A 22,724-nucleotide genomic window follows, 5' to 3' on the forward strand; every position below is an offset into this window, starting at 1 on the left:
CAGATCTGAAGATCCTAGAGATCCCAGTGTTCCTAGGAGCGAGCCTTAAAAGCCTTTGATTCTTTCTACCCAAACTGTCCATGGACCAATCTACATACTCTCAGTTTAGAACCCAGACCTTTTCAAGGCTTACACCTTAATACTGCTTCTAAACTCTGAATGAGCAAGAACGGTCTTTTGCTTGATGAAATTCCACTCCTAAATAATGAAAATAGCTGTCTGAGTCTTTCTTTCAAAACTTACATTTAAATGATTTAACAAGATATTAGATGAATAGAATTGAACACATAATTTTCGACATGTACCAAACTAGGTACTGGGATATAAAGACAAAAATAAAATGATCCCTGACTTTAAGGAGCTTACATTCTATTAGAGGGAATGACATGTACATAAAATTTAAAAAATATTTTATTTTTCCAATTACATGAAAAATAATTTTTAACAATTCATTTTTAAAAATCATGAGTTCCAAATTCTCTCCTCCAGCCTCCCCACTCACTGAGAAGGTAAGCAATTTGATACAGGTTATACATGTACTGTCATGCAAAACATATGTTCATATTAGTAGTGTTGTGAAAGAAAATACAGAAAAAACCATCAAGAAAAATGAAGTAAAAAAAAAGTATGTTTCAATATGCATTCAAAATACTCTCAAGAAAAATAAAGTGAAAAAAAGGTATGTTTTGATCTGCATTCTGACTACATAATTTTTTCTCTGAAGGTCGATAGTGTTATTCATTGTAAGTCCTTAGGAACTACAACTTTGCTAAAATTGTTAATTATTTCAATTAGGTTTTTAGTTGATTCTCTAGCATTTTCCAAGTATATCATTAAATCACCTGCAAAGAGTGGTAATTTCGTTTTCTCATTGCCTATGCTAATTCCTTAAATTTTTTTCTCCTTTTATTGCTATAGTTAGCATTTATAGAATAATATTGAATAACAGTGGTGATAATGGGCATCCTTGTTTCACCCCTGATCTTACTGGGAAGGCTTCTAGCTTATACCAATTAGAGATAATGCTTACTGATGATTTTAGATAGATACTGCTTATCATTTTAAGGAAAGCTTATCAATTTCTATGTTTTCTAGTGTTTTTGATAAGAATCATTGTTATATTTTGTCCTTCCTTTTCCAAGCTATTGACTCTCTCTTGCATACCTCTCATTTCTTTTCCCATTTTTTCTTCTACCTTTCTCATTTGACTTTTAAAATCCTTCTTGAGCTCTTCTAAGAAGGATTTTTGGGCTTCAGACCAGTTCATATTCCCTTTTGAGGTTCCAGATGTGGGTTTGTTGACAATGTCCTCTTCAGAATTTCTGCCTTGATCTTCATTCTTCCCATAATAAGAATCTATCATATGTTTCTATTTGCTCATGGTGTTTGCTTTTTTCCTGGCCCTTAAAGAGATTGAGCTCTCCTCCTGGGGAGCAGAGGGCACTGACCCAAGCCCCTTGTGCTGGGAGGTAGGGCCTGGTTACTGGTTTTGTGTGCTGGGGCTTCCAGTGTTGGCAGTTGGAGTCTGTAGGGTTCTGGCAGCTTACCTGGTGTTGGGCTGGAATCAGCCACACTGGAACTCTAGGGATAGGATTGGGTAGTGTGGCTCCTAGAGATTTCTTGCTCACCTGGGCCTTTCCTTCCTTTTGCTTTCTTCAGCTCCTTTCAGATGGATGTTGCAGGATGTTTATCCACCTGGGGCCCCTTGGAGTGCTGCTTCTCTTAGTTTGCTGAGGTACTGGGAGAGCCAGTTGCTATAGAATGCTGAGGCACCTGGTGGTGTTCCAAGCTGGTTTCCACTAGTTCTCCCTCCCTCACTGAGGCACTCGGGGGTCCAGGTGTTGGTGTTTGCCTGCTCTACCACCTAGGTTTCAGGACCTCCTTCTGGTATGCTGAGGTGAGGCTTTCTGCTGGTTGGCTGGATTGCTTCCCATTCTGTACTATTCCCCTTCCCCCAGAGCAAGAGAGACCTTTCCTGTTAATCCCTCAAGCTATGTGGGCTATTGGACTGCTGCACCCCATCTTTCTTCTGGTTCAGCCATTCCAGGGTTTTTCCTGGGGTGATATTTTCTGGGCTTTCAGAGGTTAATAAGGAAGAATAAGAATGACTTACTTCTTACTCCACCATCTTGGCTCCCAGAAGCAGAAGTCCAGTGTTATATTTTGTCAAAAGCTTTTTCTGCATCTATTGAGATAATCATGTGATTTCTGTTGGGTTTGTTATTGATAAGGTTTTTGATATTAATATGAACCAGCCTTGCATTCCTGGTATAAATCCTACCTGGTCATAGTGTATGATCTTTGTGATATTGTACTGTATTCTCCTTGTTAGTATTTTATTTAATTTTTTTTGCATCAAAATTCATTAGGGGAATTTCTGCTTTTGTTCTTTCAGGTTTAGTTATTAGTACATATTTGTGTCATAAAAGGAATCTGGTAGGACTCCTTCTTTGCCTGTTTTTCCAAATAGTTTATGCAATGGAATTAGTTGTTCTTTAAATGTTTTGTATAATTCATTTCTGAATTATACATCTGGTCCAGGACTTTTTCTTAGGAAGCTCATTGGTGATTTGTTCAATTTCTTTTTCTAAGATAGGGTTATTTAAATATTCTATTTCCTCCTCTGTTAATCTGGGCAATTTTTGTAAATATTCATTCATTTCACTTAGATTGTTAGATTTATTTGGTATATAACTGGGCAAAACAGCTCCTGATAATTGCTTTTATTTCATATTCATTGGTGGTGAATTCACACTTTTCATTTTTGGTATGAGCAATTTGGCCTTTTATTTTTCAGTCAAAATAACTATCCATATAACTATTCTGTTGGGGTTTTTTTTCTAATAAAACTAGCTCCTAGTTTTACCTATTAGTTCAATGGTTTTTTTACTTTCAATTTTATTAATCTCTCCTTTGTTTTTTGGGATTTCTGTTCTTTTTTTAGGCAATTGAGGTTAAGTGTCTTGCCCAGAGTCACACAGCTAGTAAGTATCAAGTGTTTGGTCTGAGGCCTGATTTGAACTCAGGTCCTCCTGACTCCAGGGCCGGTGCTCTATCCATTGTGCCATCTAGCTGCCCCAATTTTCAGGATTTCTAATTTGGTGCTAAATTGGGAATTTTTAATTTGTTCTTTTTCTAGTTTTTAAAAATTTAGTTGTATGGCCAATTCACTGATTTGCTCTTTCTCTCTTTTATTGATGTACACTTTTAGAGATATAAATTTTCCCCTAAGTGTTGCTTTGGCTGCATTCTGTTAATATTAGCATGTTGTGGGGGCAGCTAGGTGGCACTGTGGAGAGAGCACTGGCCCTGGATTCAGGAGGACCTGAGTTCAAATCCGGCCTCAGACACATAACAATTATTAGCTGTGTGACCCTGGGCAAGTCACTTAACCGAACTGCCTAACCCCCCCCCAATATTAGTATGTTGTCTCATTGTTGTCATTCTCTTTAATGACATTACTTATTGTTTCTATGATTTGTTCTTTGATCTATTCATTCTTTAGGATTAGATTATTTAGTTTCCAATTAATTTTTAATCTATGTTTCCATAGCCCTTTATTGAATGTAATTTTATTGCATATTATCTGAAAAGAAAGCATTTAATATTTCTGCTTTGGAGCATTTGGTTGTGAGGTTTTTACTCCCTAATACATAGTCAATTTTTTGTGTAGTTGCCATGTACAGCTGAGAAAAAGGTATATTTCTTTCTATTCCATTCAATTTTCTGCAGAGGTCTATCATATCTAACCTCTAAAATTCTTTTCATTCCCTTAACTTCTTTCTTTTTGGTTTATTTTTTGGTTAGATTTATGTAGTTCTGAAAGGGGAAATGCTAGGTCCTCCAATAGTATATTTTACTGTCTATTTCCTCCTGTAACTCATTTAACTTTTTTAAAAAAGAATTTGGATGCTATGCCATTTGGTGCATATATGTTTAGTGTTGATATAACTTCATTGTCGATGGTGCCTTTCAGCAAAATGTAGTTTCACTGCATATCTCTTTTTAAATTAGATCTGGTTTTGCTTTTGCTTTATCTGAGATCATAATTGCTACCCCTGAGTTTTTTCTAACTTCAGCTGAAGTATAATAGATTCGGCTCCAGCCCCTTATTTTTACTGTTTTTGTCTCTCTGCTTCAAGAATGTTTCTTGTAAACAGCATATTGTAGGATTCTGGTTTTTAATCCACTCTGCTATCCACTTCCATTTTCTGGGTGAGATCATCCCATTCACATGTACAATTATGATTACTAACTGTATACTTCCTACCATCCTGCTTCTCTCCCCTCCTCTTCTGCCCCATTTATCTCTCTCTCTCCTTTCACCCTATCCCTCCTCAGAACTGTTTTGCTTCTGACCACTGCCTCCCCCAATATGCCCTCAGCCCCATCCCTTCTATTATCCCCTTCCCCTCCTACTTCTTGCATCATAAGACAGATTTCTATATCCAACTGAGTGTGTATGTTATTCTCTATTTGAGCCAATGCTGATGAGAGTAAGGTTCAAGCATTGCCCATCACTCTGCTCCCACTATCTTCCTCTCCACTGTAAAAGCTCTTTTGCTCCTCTTTTATGTGAAATAATTTACTCCATTCTACCTCTCCCTTCTCCCAGCACATTCCACTTCCTCACCCCTTAATTTTAATTTTTTATATCATCCCATCATAGTCAACTCACACTCGTGCCCTTTCTCTATGTATACTTTTTCTAACTGCCCTAATAATGATAAAGCTCCTAAGAGTTACAAGTATCATCTTTCTGTGTAGGAATGTAAACAGTTTAACCTTATTGAATCCCGTATGTTTTCACTTTCCTGTTTACCTTTTTTTAAATCCTTCTCTTGATCTTTTATTTGAAAATCAAATTTTCTGTTTAGGTCTGGTCTTTTCAACAGGAATTCTTGAAACTTCTCTATTTCATTGAATATCCTTTTTTTTGGGGGGGGGCGAGTGGTGCAGGCATCGGGGTTAAGTGACTTGCCCAGGGTCACACAGCTAGTAAGTGTCAAGTGTCTACTCTGAGACTGGTTTTGAACTCAGGCCCTCCTGAATCCAGGGCCAGTGCTCTATCCACTGTACCACCTAGCTGCCCCAGAATATCCATTCTCCTACATAAGAATTAAATACAAAATATGTACAAAATAATGTCCAGAGTCATGGTAAAAGTTTAATACAAAGGGCAGCTTGTCAACAATGCAAATGGAATTTCAGAGGCACCCATAAGATAGGTCTAGCATGTATGGGTATGAGAGACTTTATGCAGAGCCTCCATGTCCTTGTAAAACTTAAAAGAAAATAAATTAGATCCTGTTTTCTTTTACTTTATTCCCTTCCTCATGAATTGAGGAACACAGAAAAATGAGCATCTTCCTTTATACTGTGATTTAGTTTTATTATCTTAAACAAGGAAGACCTGAGTTCAAATCCTGATTCAGACACTTACTATCTGAGTGACCCTGGGCAAGTCACTTAACCACTCTTAGCATTTATTTCCTCTTCTGTAAAATGGGGATAATAATGGCACCTACTTCCTAGGGTTATTTTGAGCATCAATGTGCAAAGCACATTGTAAACTTAAAGAGCTATGCAAATGCTAACATTTATTTTTATTTTTTATATTTTATATATTTATATACCATATACATTTATGTTTGTTATATATTATTATATTATTAATAATAAGTAACTAAATTGGTTTATTGTTGTCGGGAAGACCACCTCAGCAGCAACTATAATAGAAACGAAAATTTTTTTTTCCATTTGTTAGCCATGGTGTAGCGTGGCAACAGCACTGGATTTAGGTACTCCCAAAATGTAGCATAGGACCTGTCATATGGTTGCACCCTGTGCTAAAGGATAGTTGTTGGGTTCAAATATTAACCTATGTGACCTTGTTAAAGTCACTTTAGTTCTTTGGGTCTTGTTTCTAATTCATAAAGTGAAGGGATTAGACTAGGTGATTTCTAATTCCTTCTAGATCTCAGTACTACAATTTTTTTTTACTTAATAATAGCTGGCCTTTATATAGCACTTTAAATTTTACAAAACATTTTACAAACATTCTTATGATCACAACATCAGGACTTCAGGAAATATTTTTTAAATTGTATTTTTTTTCTGATGAACAACCATTTATTTTCTTTCCCACCTCATTCCCTGTCGAACAATAAAAAAAGAAAACCCTTATAAAACATGCATAGTCAAGCAAATAAAATTCCTGTATCTGTCATATTTAAAAATATATCTGTCATTCTGCATTTTAAATCCATCATCTTTCTGGTTGCATGCTTCATCTTTGGTCCTTTGGAATTGTGGTTTGTTATTGCCTTGATCAGAGTTCTAAAGTTTTTATAATGCTATTGTTCTCCTAATTCTGCTCACTTCACTCTGAATCAGTTCATAGAAGTCTTGCCAGTTTCTTATGAAACTGTCCATTTCATCATTTCTTATGACACAATAATAGCCTGATATATCTTAGGATTCTGAACGTTGTTGTTCAGTCACGTCTGACTCTTTGTGATCCCATGTGGGGTTTTCTTGGCAAAGATACTAGAGTAGTTTGCCATTTCTTTCTCCAAATTATTTTACAGATGAAGAAACCGAGGCAAACAGGATTAAGTGTCTTGCCCAGGGTCATGCAGCTAGTGTCTGAAGCCAAATTTGAACTCAAGTCTTCCTGACTCCAGGGTTGGCATTCTATCTACTGTACTACCTAGCAACATTTAATGGGCAATATTAAATGTTAAAATTATTAAATAGCATTTAAGAAGTTAAGCTATTCAAGTAATTTGCAGTTTATTTTTAAGCTCACTTATTCTAGCAGGCCCATTAAGATACAGTGTTACTTAAAATAGTGGACCAATGATCAATTACTTAACCCTTTCCTTTAAACATTTTTAGGTCAAAATAATCCTTTTCATGCTTTTTGGCATGAAAATTCTGAATTCTCAGCTTAATTACTTAAGTATTTAATCAGATTCAAAGATCTTTTGAAAAAAATAAAGATGTTGGTCCTAGCAATGTGATATATGGAGTGAATGAGAGTGAATAGTCAAGAATAATAGTGAGGTTGTGAACCTGGTGACCAGAAGGATGGTGACCTAAATAGGGATGTTAGAAAGAGGGATGAGCAGCTAGGTGGTGCCATAGTGCACAGAGCGCCAAGCATAGTCAGGAAGTCTCATCTTCATGAGTTCAAATTTGACCTCATACGCTAGCTGTGTGACCGCAGGTGAGTCATTTCAACCTGTTCGCCTAAGTTTCCTCATCTGTAAAATAGTTAGAGAAGGGAATGGAAAACCATTCCAATATCTTTGCCAAGAAAACCCCAAATAGGATCATGAAGAGTTAGATATGACTGAAATGACCAAACAATAATAACAATAACAAAGGAAGTGGGTTAAGGTTTGGGAAGAGAGAAAATTAGTTCTGTTTTGAAGATGTCTAGTTTGAGATGCCTTATGAGCAAGAATACAAGTTAGGTTTGAAAATGTTCAGAATACTATGCCTCAACTGTGCCTCACTGTGCTCTCTGACAATTCTTGTGTGTCTCTCTCTTGAGTCAAGGACATAGAATATTGACACTTTAGGCACTATTAGAGAATTCAACCACAAACTTGCTGGGATCTACTACATGCCAAAGACTCATCTGAGATAGTTGATATTTGAAGGACTCAGCTGAGTGACAGTGGATAGACTGTTCCACTTGGAATCAGGAAGTCTTTAGTTCAAATCCTGCTTCAGACACTTACTAGCTGTTTAACCCTGGGCTAGATATTTCACAATTTCAGTTCCTTATCTTTCACAACTGATTAGAGGGAGAGCACTAAACTTCTTCCAAAACTTTCCTTTATAGAGAGCTCACAGCCTTCCTGGTAATTCCTTTATCCATCAGCAGCTCTGCTTGGCTTCAACTCCATTGAACTCATGCCCCTTCCTGGGTACTCTATAGCATGCTGGGTTTACCCCCCCCCAAAAAAAAAACCCAAACTACTTTTCAACTTTGTCTCCTCTGTTAAATTGTAAGCTCCCTGAGGACAAGGACTGTTTCATTCTTAGTGCTTAGCACACACACAGTAGGCATTTAACAAATGATTATTGAATTAAATAGTAAAAACCAGGATGATAATAGTATCTACTTTATAGGGTTGTTGACAGGATCAAGTGAGATAATATTTGTAAAGTACTTTGCAAACCTTAAAGGACTACATAAATGTTAGCTGTTATATTATAATTATGTGAGCAATCTCTTCTTCTAGATTAAGGTTTCTTAATTCTGGGGCCCAGAACTTTTAAAAAAAAGACAGTTTGAAGACTTTTTCAGTATAACTGATTTCCTTTTTAACTCTCTGTATTCTCTTTTATGCATTTAAAAATATAATTTTGAGGAGTCTGTAGGCTTTACTCTAGAATTATCTGAACTCTATTCCTGGGCTATGTTAGATTGTCAGAAGGCAATGTGCCTCAACCTTATTTCATTAGCTCCCTGAAGAAATGCTTTCACTCAAAAAAGATTTATAGTTATGCCTGCAGCTTTTATAAAATTTTGATATAAGAAACATCCATTTGAAAACTGGCTCCTAGGCTTTTGCGAGATTACAAATGAAGCGATGGAAAATGCTATCCATACTCAGAGAAAGATTTGATGGAGTCTGAATGCAGATTGAACTATTTTCACTTTCTATATTTTTTTGGCATTGTTTCCCCTTTTGGTCTGTTTCTTCTTTCACAACATGACTATTATGGAAATACATTTTATGTGATTGTACATATATAACCAAATCAAATTACTTACTGTTTGAGGGGTGCGGGAGAGGAAAGATTTGGAACTCAGAATTGGAAAAAGTCAAATTGAAAAAGTGAAAAGTAAAAAAATAATTGGAAAAAGTAAAATACTATTTAAAAAAGATTACAAGTGAAGACATCATTCACAAAGTTATCCAATATCCTTTAGGAAATCATTTAAATTCTTCTGAGAATTCAATATGAGGAAATTTTTTAAAAATCAGATAATGAGAGCTATATGATTCTTTTTTTCTACCTCTACTTACCTCTCATGAGGAAGTATGCCGCTGTTATCTAGAGCACCAGTTCTCTGGGATCTTATGCTCCATTTTCACTTAGAAATTGTCTCTTTTTTGTCCAGCTTTCTACAAAGGGAGACACATCAAGAAATGCTGTATGGATTGACTGTGGTATCCATGCTCGAGAATGGGTAGCTCCAGCTTTCTGCCTGTGGTTCATAGGCTATGTGAGTACATAGTACTCTTACAGTGTTTGGAAGAATGATCCCAGCCCTGTTCTTTCTTTTGTTTCCAATGATTCAATCTTGACAGTTTCATCCGTCTTTCCTACCCCATGCTGAAAAGGATGAAAGAATGAGTTAAGAATTAATATTATTAGACTTTGGATGTGCTTACGCATACTAAATGAAAAGGAAAAAAATGAAGCCATTATCTTGAGAATTTCATTAAGATTTTTTTTTCAGTGTAAATGACTGACTTGAATTATCTGTATTAAGCCAGGCTCCATTTTTCATAAAATATTGCTAGAAATTGTGTCATAAAGTGGTTATCATAATTTCCCATAAGAACATGCTATAGTTTTTGCTGCTGCTAAGAGTGCTGCTCCAAATATTTTGTTATGTAAGGGACACTTTGTTTGACTGCTTGATCTCTTTGGCCTGATAATGATATCACTGGGTCAAAAGGTATGACATAGTTTAGTAATGTTAGGGGAACAGCTCTACATTGCTTTCCAAAATGGCTGAACCAATTCATAGCTCCACCAACAGTTGATAAATCATGCCTTCAGTTTATGCCAAGTATCCAGACCATGTGTTCATAATGTAACCACCTGCTGGAATGGAGTAGCCCTGTACTGTGATTGAAGCTTCAGTTCTTTTGCAGAGTAAACTAACTTTCAAGGAGTAAAGTCCACAAACCTAAACATATGAGGCAAACACAGCACCCTCACCGAAAGGAATGAAGAAAATAATTCATTACTTCTGATTTTGATTTTCAGGCAACCCAGTTTTATGGGAAAGAAGCTAAAATCACCAAGCTTCTGAATCATCTAGATTTCTATGTCATGCCTGTGTTGAATGTGGATGGTTATGATTTCACATGGAAGACAGTAAGTGAAAGGCACTTAACATCATTGGGGAATTCTCTGCATAGGGTCATGAGTGAGTATCTTTTATGGGCTTCACATAGGCAGTTGACCTTGGGGCTTAACAGCTTATTACTAAAGAATCATAGAATCTGAGTTGGAAGGGACCTTAGAGCATATGTAGTTCAACTTATACCTTGATAAGAATCCCATCTAAAACATTCCCCCAAAAGAAATAGATATTCTGTATAGCTATTAATGGTAAATAGGTTAACATGAAAAGCTATTTCTACTGCTACTGCTGCTGCTGCTGCTGCTACTACCACCACCACCACCACCACCACCACTACTACTACTACTACTACTACTACTACTACTACTACTACTATTACTACTACTACTGGGATCCATAGGTAAAAATTAGAGGCAGCCAGCTGGCACAATGGATAGAGTATTATTTATTGCCCTCCACATAGGATTATGAGGAAACTATTTGGCAAATTTTAAAATGCTATATAAATATGAGACCTTGACTTGGAGTCAGGAAGACCCAAGTTCAGAGCCTGCATTGGATACTACTGTCTGTGTGACCCTGGGCAAGCCACTAAACCTCTCTCCTTCTTAGTTTCCTCATCTGTAAAATGGTAATAATAGCACCTACTTCCCAGGGTTGTTGTGAGGATCGAATAATATGCAAAGCACTTTGCAAACCTCAAAGTGCAATATAAATGCCAGATATTAAATTAAAAAGAGTTATAAGAAAGAATTCGTTAACCACTAGACCTGTTCTGAAATGGAAAGACTTTACTACTTTACTACTTATGGAGTGGTATCCTGGGCCATCACCAGTCGTCTAGACTTTTGTCTTGCCATTAGACTCTGATGACTCTGGAGGAGAGAATGAGGATGGTGACTTTGATTAATTAATTTATTTTTAGTTTTCGACATTCACTTCCACAAGATTTTGAGTTCCAAATTTTCTCCCCATCTCGTCCGTCCTCCCACCCCAAAATGGCATGCATTCTGAATACCCCTTCCCCTAATCTGCCCTTCCTTCTATTTCTCCCCCTGCCCCTTATCCTATCCCCTTCCCCTTCAATTTTCCTGTAAGGCAGGATAGAAGGATGGTGACTTTGCACAGCCCTGTCTCACTTAAATCTAATTCCTGAGCTAGTCATTACCCTCCTGATGTAATTGGTTTTCTTTGAGAATAAAGGATGCACAATTTGTGGAGTAGTTTGCTCTTTGTCATGAAACCTCTTGAAGCAGAGACTAGCTTTCATAAAATGGATTCCTGCATTAACAGGAAAGTTGGACTAGATGACCTTTAATGGCCAGTCCAGATTAAAGATTCTATGAGTCAAAGAAGAAGAAAATTAATAAGATGAAAGTGACTTGTCCTCCCAAATTATTGAGGCCAAATATCTCTAAGTAGGAGAGTATAATTTCTATTTCTCTTCTGTCTCTTCTTGTTTAGATACATACTTAAATGCATGTGTTATCTCATCCAGGTGGGTCAGGTTATAATTGATGCTTTCTTGTCCAGCATGATGCTTATCATGCTACCTGCCCATAAAGTACTGCTGTGATGCCTCACTGAGATCTACAGGTAACCCTGTATTCTCACAGGATCTGCTTAAATAGCATCAGCTCCGTTAGGTCTTGCTGAACTGGAAAGGCTTTGATTACTTGTCTGGTGCTGAAATCATCATTTATCTTGGCCACCAGGTGATGATTATTTTTAGTCCCAGAAATCCATGGAACAGTCTCCTAAGGTTGTTAGGATTGTGATTTGCCTTGATGTAAGGAGTCCCCACACTATTTACATTGGGATAGAATAATGTAACATGAGTCATTATAGGCTTCAGAGAAGGAGCTCCAAATGACTTTGAGGGAGGATACAATATGTAGGATAAATTGGAGAAAAGGGAAAGTGACAATAAGCAATCTAACTAGGAGATTAGTAAATGTAATCCAGTAGTCAGGTGGTTAGCTTAGACAAAGGCAGCAGCTGTGGGCATGGTGAGAAATTTGCAGCTCAAAGAGGAAGAAATAGGATGGAGAAGAGTGAAAGAAGAATACCCAATGTAAACTTCTTAGGACTTTTCAAATGACTTTTTCCTTTGAACCAGATTGGCCTCTCACTTTTCCCATCTTTGCTTAGGACCGAATGTGGAGAAAGAACCGTTCCCTGCATGAGGGAAATCTATGTGTTGGGACCGATCTGAACAGGAACTTTGCATCGAAACATTGGTGTGGTATGATGATGTGTCTTTTATACTGTTAGATGTTGGGGTAGTGAGCAGACCTGGGCATTCATTAGCCTAGAGTACTCCAATATGAGGCATCTCCCCCTACCACCACCCCTACCAGCAACTTCTCTGTACCTTAGAGAATTACCTAGGGCACAAAAAGGTTAAGTGACTTACCCAGAGTCACCCAGCCAGTATGTGTGAGAAGTGGGACCTGAACCCAGATATTTCCAATCTGAGGTTGACCTTCTATTCACTGCAGCCAGATACAGTAAAGCATCATTTACTTGGACCACTGAAAAAGAAAAAAAAAACCTCTCTGATTTAGTGAAGAGTAGAACTACATGGGAATATTGGACAAGCTAGTTAACTTTTCTGAGGCTAAATTTAATTGGAAGAAATTGAAGTGATACTTTAGGCAGTGAGTTCTTTAAAGAGAACATTCTAGAAAAAATGACTCCAAGGTCCCAGACCTCTGCTTCTGGTAGACTTGTCACTGAACGGAAGAAGACTCTAAATCTTCCATAGGCACTTCTTATCTATTAGGCTACCACTTTTCTTTTCTTTTCTTTTCTTTTCTTTTCTTTTCTTTTCTTTTCTTTTCTTTTCTTTTCTTTTCTTTTCTTTTCTTTTCTTTTCTTTTCTTTTCTTTTCTTTTCTTTTCTTTTCTTTTCTAGCACCTACTGGAATGTTAGGGATTTAATTTCAGAGATTCATACAGGACTATCTGCTTACATATCAAATCCAAGATAAACCAAGTCACCAAGTACATATTAGAGTATCTCATCTTTCTGGTGAGTCTAATTCAAAAACCCATCTCAGACATAAGCAATGAAATTACCTTCTCAGAGAAGAAAACCAGCCCAAGGTGGAAGAAGAAAGTAGATAAGGCAAGAGATGAGCAGGAAAGGGTAATGCAAGATAGATTAATGTAGTAATGTAAAGTTTCCCTCCTACAGTCTTCATCTTCTTCACCAATGATACCATGGAGTCATAAAATGTTACATCTGGAAGGGCTCTTAGAGAATTTCCAATCCCCATTCCACTGCTGTCATTTTGCAGATGGGGAAATTGGGGTCCAGATAGGTTAAGTGACTTGTCCAAAGTCACACAGCTAGTTTGTGTGACTGGAGTATAGGTTTCCTATCTCTCAGGCCCAGGACATTGTTTTTTCTCTATCATAATATTACAATATTCTGAATAGGAGAAATGAGTCTAGTAAAAAATAAAAACCCTTGGCCAAAAAGAGTAAAATAAAGTAAAGAAGGGGAAGCTAGGTGGCACTGGATAGAGCTCTGGCCTTGGAGTCTAGGGGACCTGAGTTCAAATCCAGCTTCAGACACTTAATACTTACTAGCTGTGTGACCCTGGGCAAGTCACTTAAGCCCAATCACCTCACCAAAAAGTAAAAAAAAAAAAGGGGGGGGGCTCAGAATGAACACATTTTCTATGTAGCGTTGGTCCCACCAAGTTCATGTCCAAATGTAGCAGTGCTGTTGGATGAATCCCAGTCTCAGCTCCCACTTCGCTGGGTCCTGAAAGTCACTCCTTGCTCCTTGGGGCATCAGTTCTGGGCTGGTTACAGAACACAATGTTGACTTGACTCTCAGAGGGCTCATTCTTGAAATTGACAAGACTGTAAGTTCAAACTTCCTTCACTCAAAACAACAACTTCCAAGACAGGCAAGGAAACTGAGGCCCATATTCACAGGGCCACATGTCAGCATCGGGTAGAGAGAAGGTCCAAGGCTTCTCCTCTTTTTGTTTTTGTTTTTGTTTTTTTGTTTTTAGGCAATTGGGGTTAAGTGACTTGCCTAGGGTCACACAGCCAGTACGTGTCAAGTGTTTTGTCTGAGGCCAGATTTGAACTCAGGTCCCGTGCTCTATCCACTGCACCACCTAGCTGCCCCAAGGCTCCTCCTCTTACAGCACTATCTTTCACTGGACACTGTCAGCTAGGAAGAAATCAGCTGAAGAAAAGAGGCCAAATCAAGGGAAGTGGCTGAGGATGGCTAATGCCTTACAAAGGCACACCTAGTTCCAGTTCTGCAGTTATAACCAATCAAAGAGGCTGCTTTCTACCACATGGTTAGTGGATCAGAAGCAGTAACAGAATGTTTATGCATGCTCCAATGGCTTTCCATGGCACTTCCATTCTCCTGGAAGTAGATTCACCATAGTCTTCCAGATGGAGAATTACATCAGTGTCACTCTATGAATACCCATAAGGACTGGACTTAATGAACAGTCCCTTGTTACACACTGAAAGTGTCCCACCCGTGCAGCATCTCTCTGTCAGATTATGGTTTCTTGGATAGGGACCATTTACTATCTCTCAGGTGAGGCTATTTCATTTGAGCACCTCTCCAAACGATTGGGTCAGGACCTTCTCAGTGTTTGGGTATTTGAAGTGCTCCTCTACAAGGAGATATATAAATAATTCTGTTGCTTCAAGGGGCATAGCTTCCTTATGCCAACCTTATTTAACCTTTTCCAGCCTTCATTTCATTCTATAAAATGAGGATCATTTTTACTTACTTATCTCAAAGAGTCTTTGTGAGGATCAAGTGAGATAATATGTTTTGAAAACCCTGAAGTGCTCTATAAGTAGCACTTTAATAGCAGCAATGACAATGGTAACAATGAGGATGTGTTTAATTCCACCAAAGGATGAGAGGCTTTTCTTTGTGGAAGTTGTCATGGCTTTCCTGGCTCAGACACCAAACATGAGACTGGGTTGGGACACATTATCAGTTCCTAAAAGTCCCCTGATGTTCCTTCCTTTCCTCTTCCCAGCTCGACTCCTAAAGGACATTGTTCTAGGAGGGAAGGTGAGGGAAGTTGCTTCGAGAGGCAGATGAGCTATGAGCAAACAGGGACCAAAGAGTGGAAAGGGGTGGGGAACCCAAGGGTCAGGTCTTCAGGTTTGATTTAACTTTTGGAGAATGAAAATGGAGGACGAGAGAGCATGAACAAGGACTCTCGGCCTCTTATCACCTGAAATGTATTAATTTTAAAAGAGAGAGTAATAGCTGAAAAGAGGATTAAACTGAGCAAAAAGGAATTTATAAAGGACAGCTTGGGAGAGGGGTGTTATTTTCTTAACAGCCTGGTTAGCCTTGGCTCCCACACTGACCCATCTGTTTCCTGTGCCCTTTAGCGCTAGAGTCCTTACAACACCAGGTTAAACTACTGGGACAGAGGCCTAAATAGGGGCGTACTGAGCAACTTAGATGTTTTTTTTCCCTGATGCCTCAATGTTGTAATGACTCGGTTGCCTTTCTGTGTCCTTTGATAGTCATAGATGTAGCCTTTGCCTTACTGGTTAGCCAAAATAAGTGATTAGTTGTAATGGAGCTAACCTGAGGATGATAGGAACTTGTGAGAATCTGTTTCTGTGCTTTTCTCAAGAGGAGCACATTTCTGAGATTGGGGGAGCTGAACCCCCCCCCACCCCGAGAAGGAGGGTGGTGGGAGATTCAGCAGCCCAGCCCCCAAATGAATCACAGGATTCTCTTTGGATGCTCATATCCACTCTAGTTGTGTCAGAATCCCTCAATGTCTTGTAAACTATTCTATTTTGTGGTTGAAGTGGGGTGACTTTCCTGCCCCTATGCCAATGTTGCTGTGTTGAGTTTGCGTCCATGTCTCTGGTCTGGCTGTCTGGGACTCTGTTGGGACCATTATACTGTGAAAAGTGGTACAAGGGAATCTCCTGATTTGAAACAAAACCATTCTCATTTCTCACTAGGCTGCACCACTCTGAGACTTCTCTAACTTTTCTACAATGCCCCTGGAAGCTCATTATTAGGAAAATCTCATCATCCTACAAGATCCAGGGAGCCTTGGTACTCCACTTTACATCTCTCTGATTGAAGGGTGGAGCCATGAACTCCAAAACTTCCATGGGGGGCGGGACTACTTCTCCACCAGCTTCCCTTTGTGTGTTATCTTCCCCCTGTTAGATTGTAAACTCCTTGAGGGCAGACACTGTCTCTTTTTGTGTTTGTATCCTTAGTGCTTAGCATGGTGCCTGGCATATAGTAGACACTTAATAAATGTTTATTAACTATTGAGACTGTCTTGGCTTTATGGTGAGTTGATCTGAGACAGTAGTTTCTTTGCTGACAATCTAGAAAAGAGAAAGTTTAAAACACATTTTGAGTAGTGTTTTATTAAATGTGACATTAAATATTTAATAACTTTTAAAGTGACTATTAAGGTTTTTGCCTTGAACCAGACATAACTTAATGTGTTCTCTTCTCTTTCTACAAAAGATTGCTGGTATTGTACATATTTTTTTTAAAGGCAAATGAGCATTTTAGATTTTCCTTGTAATTGGTTTTCCATATTTTTAGTAGTTGCTATTTTAAGATGAGTAAAAGGATAAATGTATGTATAAGTGAGATAGTATATGTAAAGTGCTTTGCAAGCCTTAAAGCACCATATAAATGCTAGCGATTATTGTTGTTGTTGTTAAATTCTGAAATGTATGTTTTCTAGAGTATAACCAAAAGTGGGATTATCAACACGTATGAGAACAATCACTATAAACATAGTGCTGATGAGTTAAAACTCAAGTTTAGATTGTTTAACAGTATTGAAAATACTTGTTGAAAATAGCTCAGGTAAAGTTTCTTATCTAAAAAAAACATGAAAACAGGAATGTTGGGATATTGGGGAGGGAGGATTTGGCACTTACCTAAGAGATCAGGCAAAATAAATGGGAAATATTATGAGATGACTTGTTTCAATTAATATTACGCTCTAATATTCCTTGTTTAGATCTGTTCTTAATGACAACATAGTTTACCATCATGGAAAGAATCCTGGAATTAGAGTTAGGAAGATCTGGGACTACAATTCCTCCTCAGACACTTACTAATTGGTCACCCTGAGTAATTTAATTGGGGCAGCTAGGTGGTACCATGGTTCAGAGAGTGTTGGGCTCAGGAAAACCTGAATGCAAATGAGATTTCAGACACTACCTGTGTGACCCTGGGCAAGTCACTTAACCTCTATTTGCCACAATTTCCTCATCTGTAAAATGAGCTGGAGAAGGAAATGGCAAACTACTCCAGGATCTTTGCCAAGAAAACTCCAAATGGAGTCACAAAGAGTTGGATATGACTGAACAATAACAAGTAATTCAATTAATATTTATTGGCTTCAACTTCTTCATCTGTAAAATGGGGATGATAATACCACCTTCCTCACTGAGTAATTGTGAGATAATGCACATCTTAAAGTTGCCATATAAATGTGAACTATTTACTTGGGTGACCTTGTATAATCACTTGACCTCTCTAGTTTCATTTTCCTCATATCTGTTCCTTGCAGGCTAGAAACTTATGAAGCTGAAGAAGAAAATTCAATAGAATCATAATATTGCCTTAGTTGGCAGCCTCAAGAAAGACCTAACAGTTTTGGAGAATGCCCAGTGAAAGGCAAATGTAATGAGTGAAGGGATAAGCAGCCACCTTATGAAAGCAGATTTAGAAAAGATGGAAAAAGAAGGGCAGGACTAATATGATCAAAGTCTATAAAATCAGTCATGGCATGGACAGAGTGAATTTGTTGTTTTTAGTCAGACAGAAAATAAAACTATTCATACCAATGACATTAATGAAATAGCAGAGTAAGAAAAAGAGCAATAGAATATTTTGCCCATAATCCTGGGGCATACCTGTAGGGGAACAGGTGTGGCTAGATTATATTTGTGGATGGACTTTCACGAGGAACATATGACTAAGGCACACACGTAGAGGCAACTTATGACATGACAGTGATGTCATCTGATGGTTTTATTGTACTTCCATTGTTGGATCTATAACCTGCTAGAATTTGTTCTGTTTAGGGACCTTTTCTTGTGCATCATATCCCAAGACATTTTGACTGTTCTTTACTTCTCTCTAAGCTTCATATGTTTCTCTTACTCCCTAACTTTCTCTACTGGGTTACTGTCACTGCTGATCCTCAGCTGAGGTACTACATCTTCACTTTAAGAGAGGGACTGGATTCTTCTCTTTTAGCTTAGAGTGAAGAGTCAAAGCTCTATCTCTTTTGATGGGAATGGTAGATCCTTAACATAGAGTCATTGATACTCCCCATCTTATCTGTCTTTGAACTAACATTCTTTTGTCATTAGGAGCCACATGCATATACCTATGTCTATCTTAGAATAAAGAGGTCTTTGTAAATGTCACTTTACCCTTCTATGGGGACCCAGTTCCCCCCAAACCCATTTCAAGGAACTCGGCCAAAGAGCCCTTATAGGATCTACATGGGTTTGTAGCATCATAATTTTCCTTCAGAGATTCCCTCCCAGTTTCTTGATTATCCCACGAAAATTAAGGTGGGGAAGGTAAGAAGAAAAAAAACCAGGTGGAGTCACTATGAGGCATCACCTCTATCTCACCCATTTCTTCCAAATTTCTGCTTTTATTACACATATATGTTCACCCTACATGGCCATACAGAAATGATAATAATTGGCATTTTATGGCAATTATGTTTCCAAAGCATGTTAATACATTATCTCAACAGATTCTAAAAATAATCCCATTAGGTAATCAGAACAAATATTATTATTATTAACCCATTTAACACATGTGAAAACTGAGGCTCAGAGAGGTTAAATTGCTTGCCCATGATTACAACAGTAAAACCCAAGTTTTTTAACTCCAGATATGGTGCTTTTTTTTTAAGTGAAAAGACCTCACCTGGACTCATGAAAAACTAGGTTCAAATTTTAATTTTGGCATTTACTACCAAAACAAATATATTCCAGAAAACATTATAAGCCCAACATTCAACAAGCATGATAGATATGCTAGTTGGAATGGAAACCATAATTGGAATATAATTCTTCCCAGTGATTCTCTTACCACTTCTCTAAAAAGGTAAGCCATAGACTTCAGAAGACAATATAGATGGGGGGAGGGGCGGGGATATAAATGACAACGGTTTCTGAGAATCCAGAAAAATCCATTTCTTTTACATCTTTTAGTGATCATTTCTATTGATTTTTGTTCCAGAGGCAGGCGCATCGAACTCATCATGCAGGGAAATTTACTGCGGACCATATCCTGAGTCAGAACCAGAAGTAAAGGCAGTAGCTAGTTTCCTCAGGAGAAATCTGGATCACATTAAAGCATATATAACTATGCATTCATATTCTCAGATGGTGCTGTTTCCATACTCCTATACCATAAGCAAAAGCAAAGACCATGAAGAACTTGTAAGTGATATTTAAAAAATTTTTGACTTCTCATTAACATTTTAAGAAATATTTTAAAACTCTGGATCCATCACTTAATCAGTCAATAAAGCTTTATTAAATATAACTATGTACCCAAGCACTGTAGATACAAAGAAAAAAATTTCTAGTTTCTACTCTCAGACAGCATACGCTTTATTTATTTATTTACTTATTTATTCATTCATTTCTTTATTTCTTTAATTATTTTTTGGTTAGGCAATGGTGTTAAGTGACTTGTCCAGGGTCACACAGTTAGTGTTATGTGTCTGAGGCTTGATTTGAACTCAGGTACTCCTGAATCTAGGGCCAGTGCTCTATCCACTGCGCCACTTAGCTGCCCCAAGAGCAAACATTTAAAAAAAAAACTCTTAGCAAATGTATTACCATGATGGTATTGTAAGAACAGTAGCTAAAAATATTTCCTCCACAAATCTGGGGTGTACTTCCACAAATATGCACAGCATTCCTAGGAAGAGTGGGCTCAAACTTAGGGTGAACTGTGGGTGAAATACATCTGTAGGATGCACATGTGGCAAAAGCCCCCACAGCTCCTGGTGTTACAGAGCCTTGGAAGCCCTTCCTTTACTCATAGAGTCCTCACACAGCTTCCCTTGGTATAGCATTGTAAACAAACCAGTAAATGGTTTGTTTGTTCAGCTGAGTTCCCATGGTCTTTACCTCTCCATGGTCCATTTTTTTTTCTCTCCTTGAAACTACTTCCTTCCTCTGTATCCAAGTCCATCTGGAGCACGTCTCTGCTCTCCTCCGAATGCAGCGTCAAGGAGCTTACTTACATTCTCCTGGCTGAGACAAGGATGTGGTCAAGTATATACAAAATATAGGAGAGAGGGGCTAGATCAGTGATTTCACTGGTAGAGCTCTCAAGGGGGAAATTTTCTTTACCAATGCAGACCTCTTCTCTGCAACTTATAGTCTGCAACTTAAAAAACATTGAGAGTTTAAGTGCCCAGGGTCATACCCCCTGTTTGTCAAGTGAGAATGTCAAGATTTTAGGTCTGATTTTTTTTTTTTGAAAAAGAGAAAGACAAAGATGTAGAGCAAATTTCAAATTTGGGTAGAGGGATTGATTATCTCTTCCTATGTTATAACTCAGTACATTAGTCCTGATGGAGAAAAGTTTTGGAGTCACAAGACATTTTAGAAAAGAAAAACAGGTGTTCTTAGACAGAAGGACTGGAAAGTGGTGGAGAGTTAAGTAGAGGAGAGAAAACACTGTGGTAGAGTGAAAAGAGCTATTTTTGGAATTAGAAGACCTAGATTCTGGATTCTTTCTAGTGGCTTTAGTACCACTTTATAAATATGTGAATTTAGGTAAGTCAGTCTGAATCTCAGTTTCTCTGTTTGAATGGACCCAGAAATAGTTGTGTTATTACTAGCTTGCAGAATTGTAAGGATCAAATAAGGTAATGGTGAACTCTAAAGAGCTAGAGAAATAATAGCTATTGTTAAGCTAAATTACATGAAGAACACTATTTGTAAATTGGATTATAGATTAAATATAGGTATATTTAACTTTACATAAGAAATGAAACATTTATGATCAAACTTCTAAAAACTGAAGGGTATTTTCAATATGCCTAGAGAAGCTTGCTACCTAAAGCCATTACATTGTAAATATGAATGTGAAGCAAATAATCCTTTTGTAGTATAATGCTCATTTATCTATTACATTATATTGTATTATATTGACTTGGATTGGGTTGTATTGTTGTAAATCTCTATTTTCAAATATTCGCTCTACTAAAATCGAGGTAAGTCTACAAATGAAATATGTAATGTTACCATCTGTTAACCACTTCTACCGTTCTGCTTATTATAGTGCTCTAACAAAAATCCCATATCTTATTACTTTCAGTCTCTCGTGGCAAGGCAAGCAGTTCAAGCTATTCTGAGAGTTAATAAAAATGTTTATTACACATATGGCCCTGGTGCACCAACAATCTGTAAGTATTATTGCTTAAGCTCTTTAAAAGCAGTCAATTGTTATACAAGCATATATATTATAACATATAATGTAATTATGTTATAATTTTTCTCTATATAATCTTCTATATACTCTATAGAGTATATTTTTTTCTCTCCCTCTCTTCAACTCTCTAACATATAATGTAATTATGTTATAATATAATTGTTCTCTATATAATCTTCTATATACTCTATAGAGTATATTTTTTCTCTACTTCTCTTTAACTCTCTATCACTCTCCATATATACTACATGACATATAACATATGTGTGAATATATCATATACGTTGCATTTATCTTGTTGCAGTCATTTTAGAAACAGAAACTTTATCTGTACTATTTAATAACACACTCATTGTCTCTCTCTCTCTCTCTCTCTCTCTCTCTCTCTCTCTCTCTCCCTTCTTCTCCTCCATATACATATTATATATAGTAACTACATATATAATATATATATACATGTATGTAATTGTATATTACATTCCTCTCTGTTGCAGTTATTTTAGAAACAGAAACTTCACTTGTGCTATATAGTAATATACTATACTTGTGTATATATATTAGTAATGATATATAGTAACTTGTGCTATTTAGTGACATAAAAACACACATATATGCAGACTATATGTGTGTGTATGTATGTACATATGTATGTTACTAAATAGTACAGGCAAAGTTTTTGTTTCTAAAATGACTGTAACAGAAATGTGTAAATTAGTGTAACATTCGTAAACAAGTTATCAAACAGAGTAAAGCATTTAGAACAATTTTCTACACTGGAGAAATCTACACTGGAGGAATGGCAGAAGTACACTATGGTACCAAAATGAAGATTGTTTAACACTCTCTGAGATGCTGTTCTTCAGACTTTTCAGCCAGTGTTCTAGCCTGAAATTGCCTCAGAAGTCTAAGCTTACATGGCATTTACTCTTTGTTTTACCACAGAGAAGAATTACTGTTAGTGTTCCATGATTACTGTCATGAGAAAAAAAAAACCCAAATCTGAAAGTTTTAGAAAGAAATTTATTTGGTAGAGGAAAAAACTGGAAGAAGAGGTGGCTTCCTGTCCAGTCTCTACAATGTTTTCATTATATAGGGTTCAGATGAAACTACC

General features: G+C 37.3%; 1 protein-coding gene across 1 annotated transcript in view; it reads left to right on the top strand.

The window, feature by feature from the left end:
- The window catches only part of CPB2 (carboxypeptidase B2), a 48,109-nt gene that overhangs the window by 19,320 nt on the left and 6,065 nt on the right, over window positions 1-22,724 (top strand). The window contains exons 6-10 of the mRNA XM_020971182.2: window positions 9,146-9,250; window positions 10,024-10,134; window positions 12,275-12,368; window positions 19,400-19,602; window positions 21,500-21,587. Of these exons, the coding sequence (XP_020826841.1) occupies window positions 9,146-9,250; window positions 10,024-10,134; window positions 12,275-12,368; window positions 19,400-19,602; window positions 21,500-21,587 (601 nt within the window). The remainder of the gene's footprint in view (window positions 1-9,145; window positions 9,251-10,023; window positions 10,135-12,274; window positions 12,369-19,399; window positions 19,603-21,499; window positions 21,588-22,724) is intronic.

This window comes from Phascolarctos cinereus, unplaced genomic scaffold (genome assembly GCF_003287225.1).
Source record: "Phascolarctos cinereus isolate Bilbo 61053 unplaced genomic scaffold, phaCin_HiC Scaffold_7;HRSCAF=346, whole genome shotgun sequence".
Taxonomy (NCBI): Eukaryota; Metazoa; Chordata; class Mammalia; order Diprotodontia; family Phascolarctidae; genus Phascolarctos; species Phascolarctos cinereus.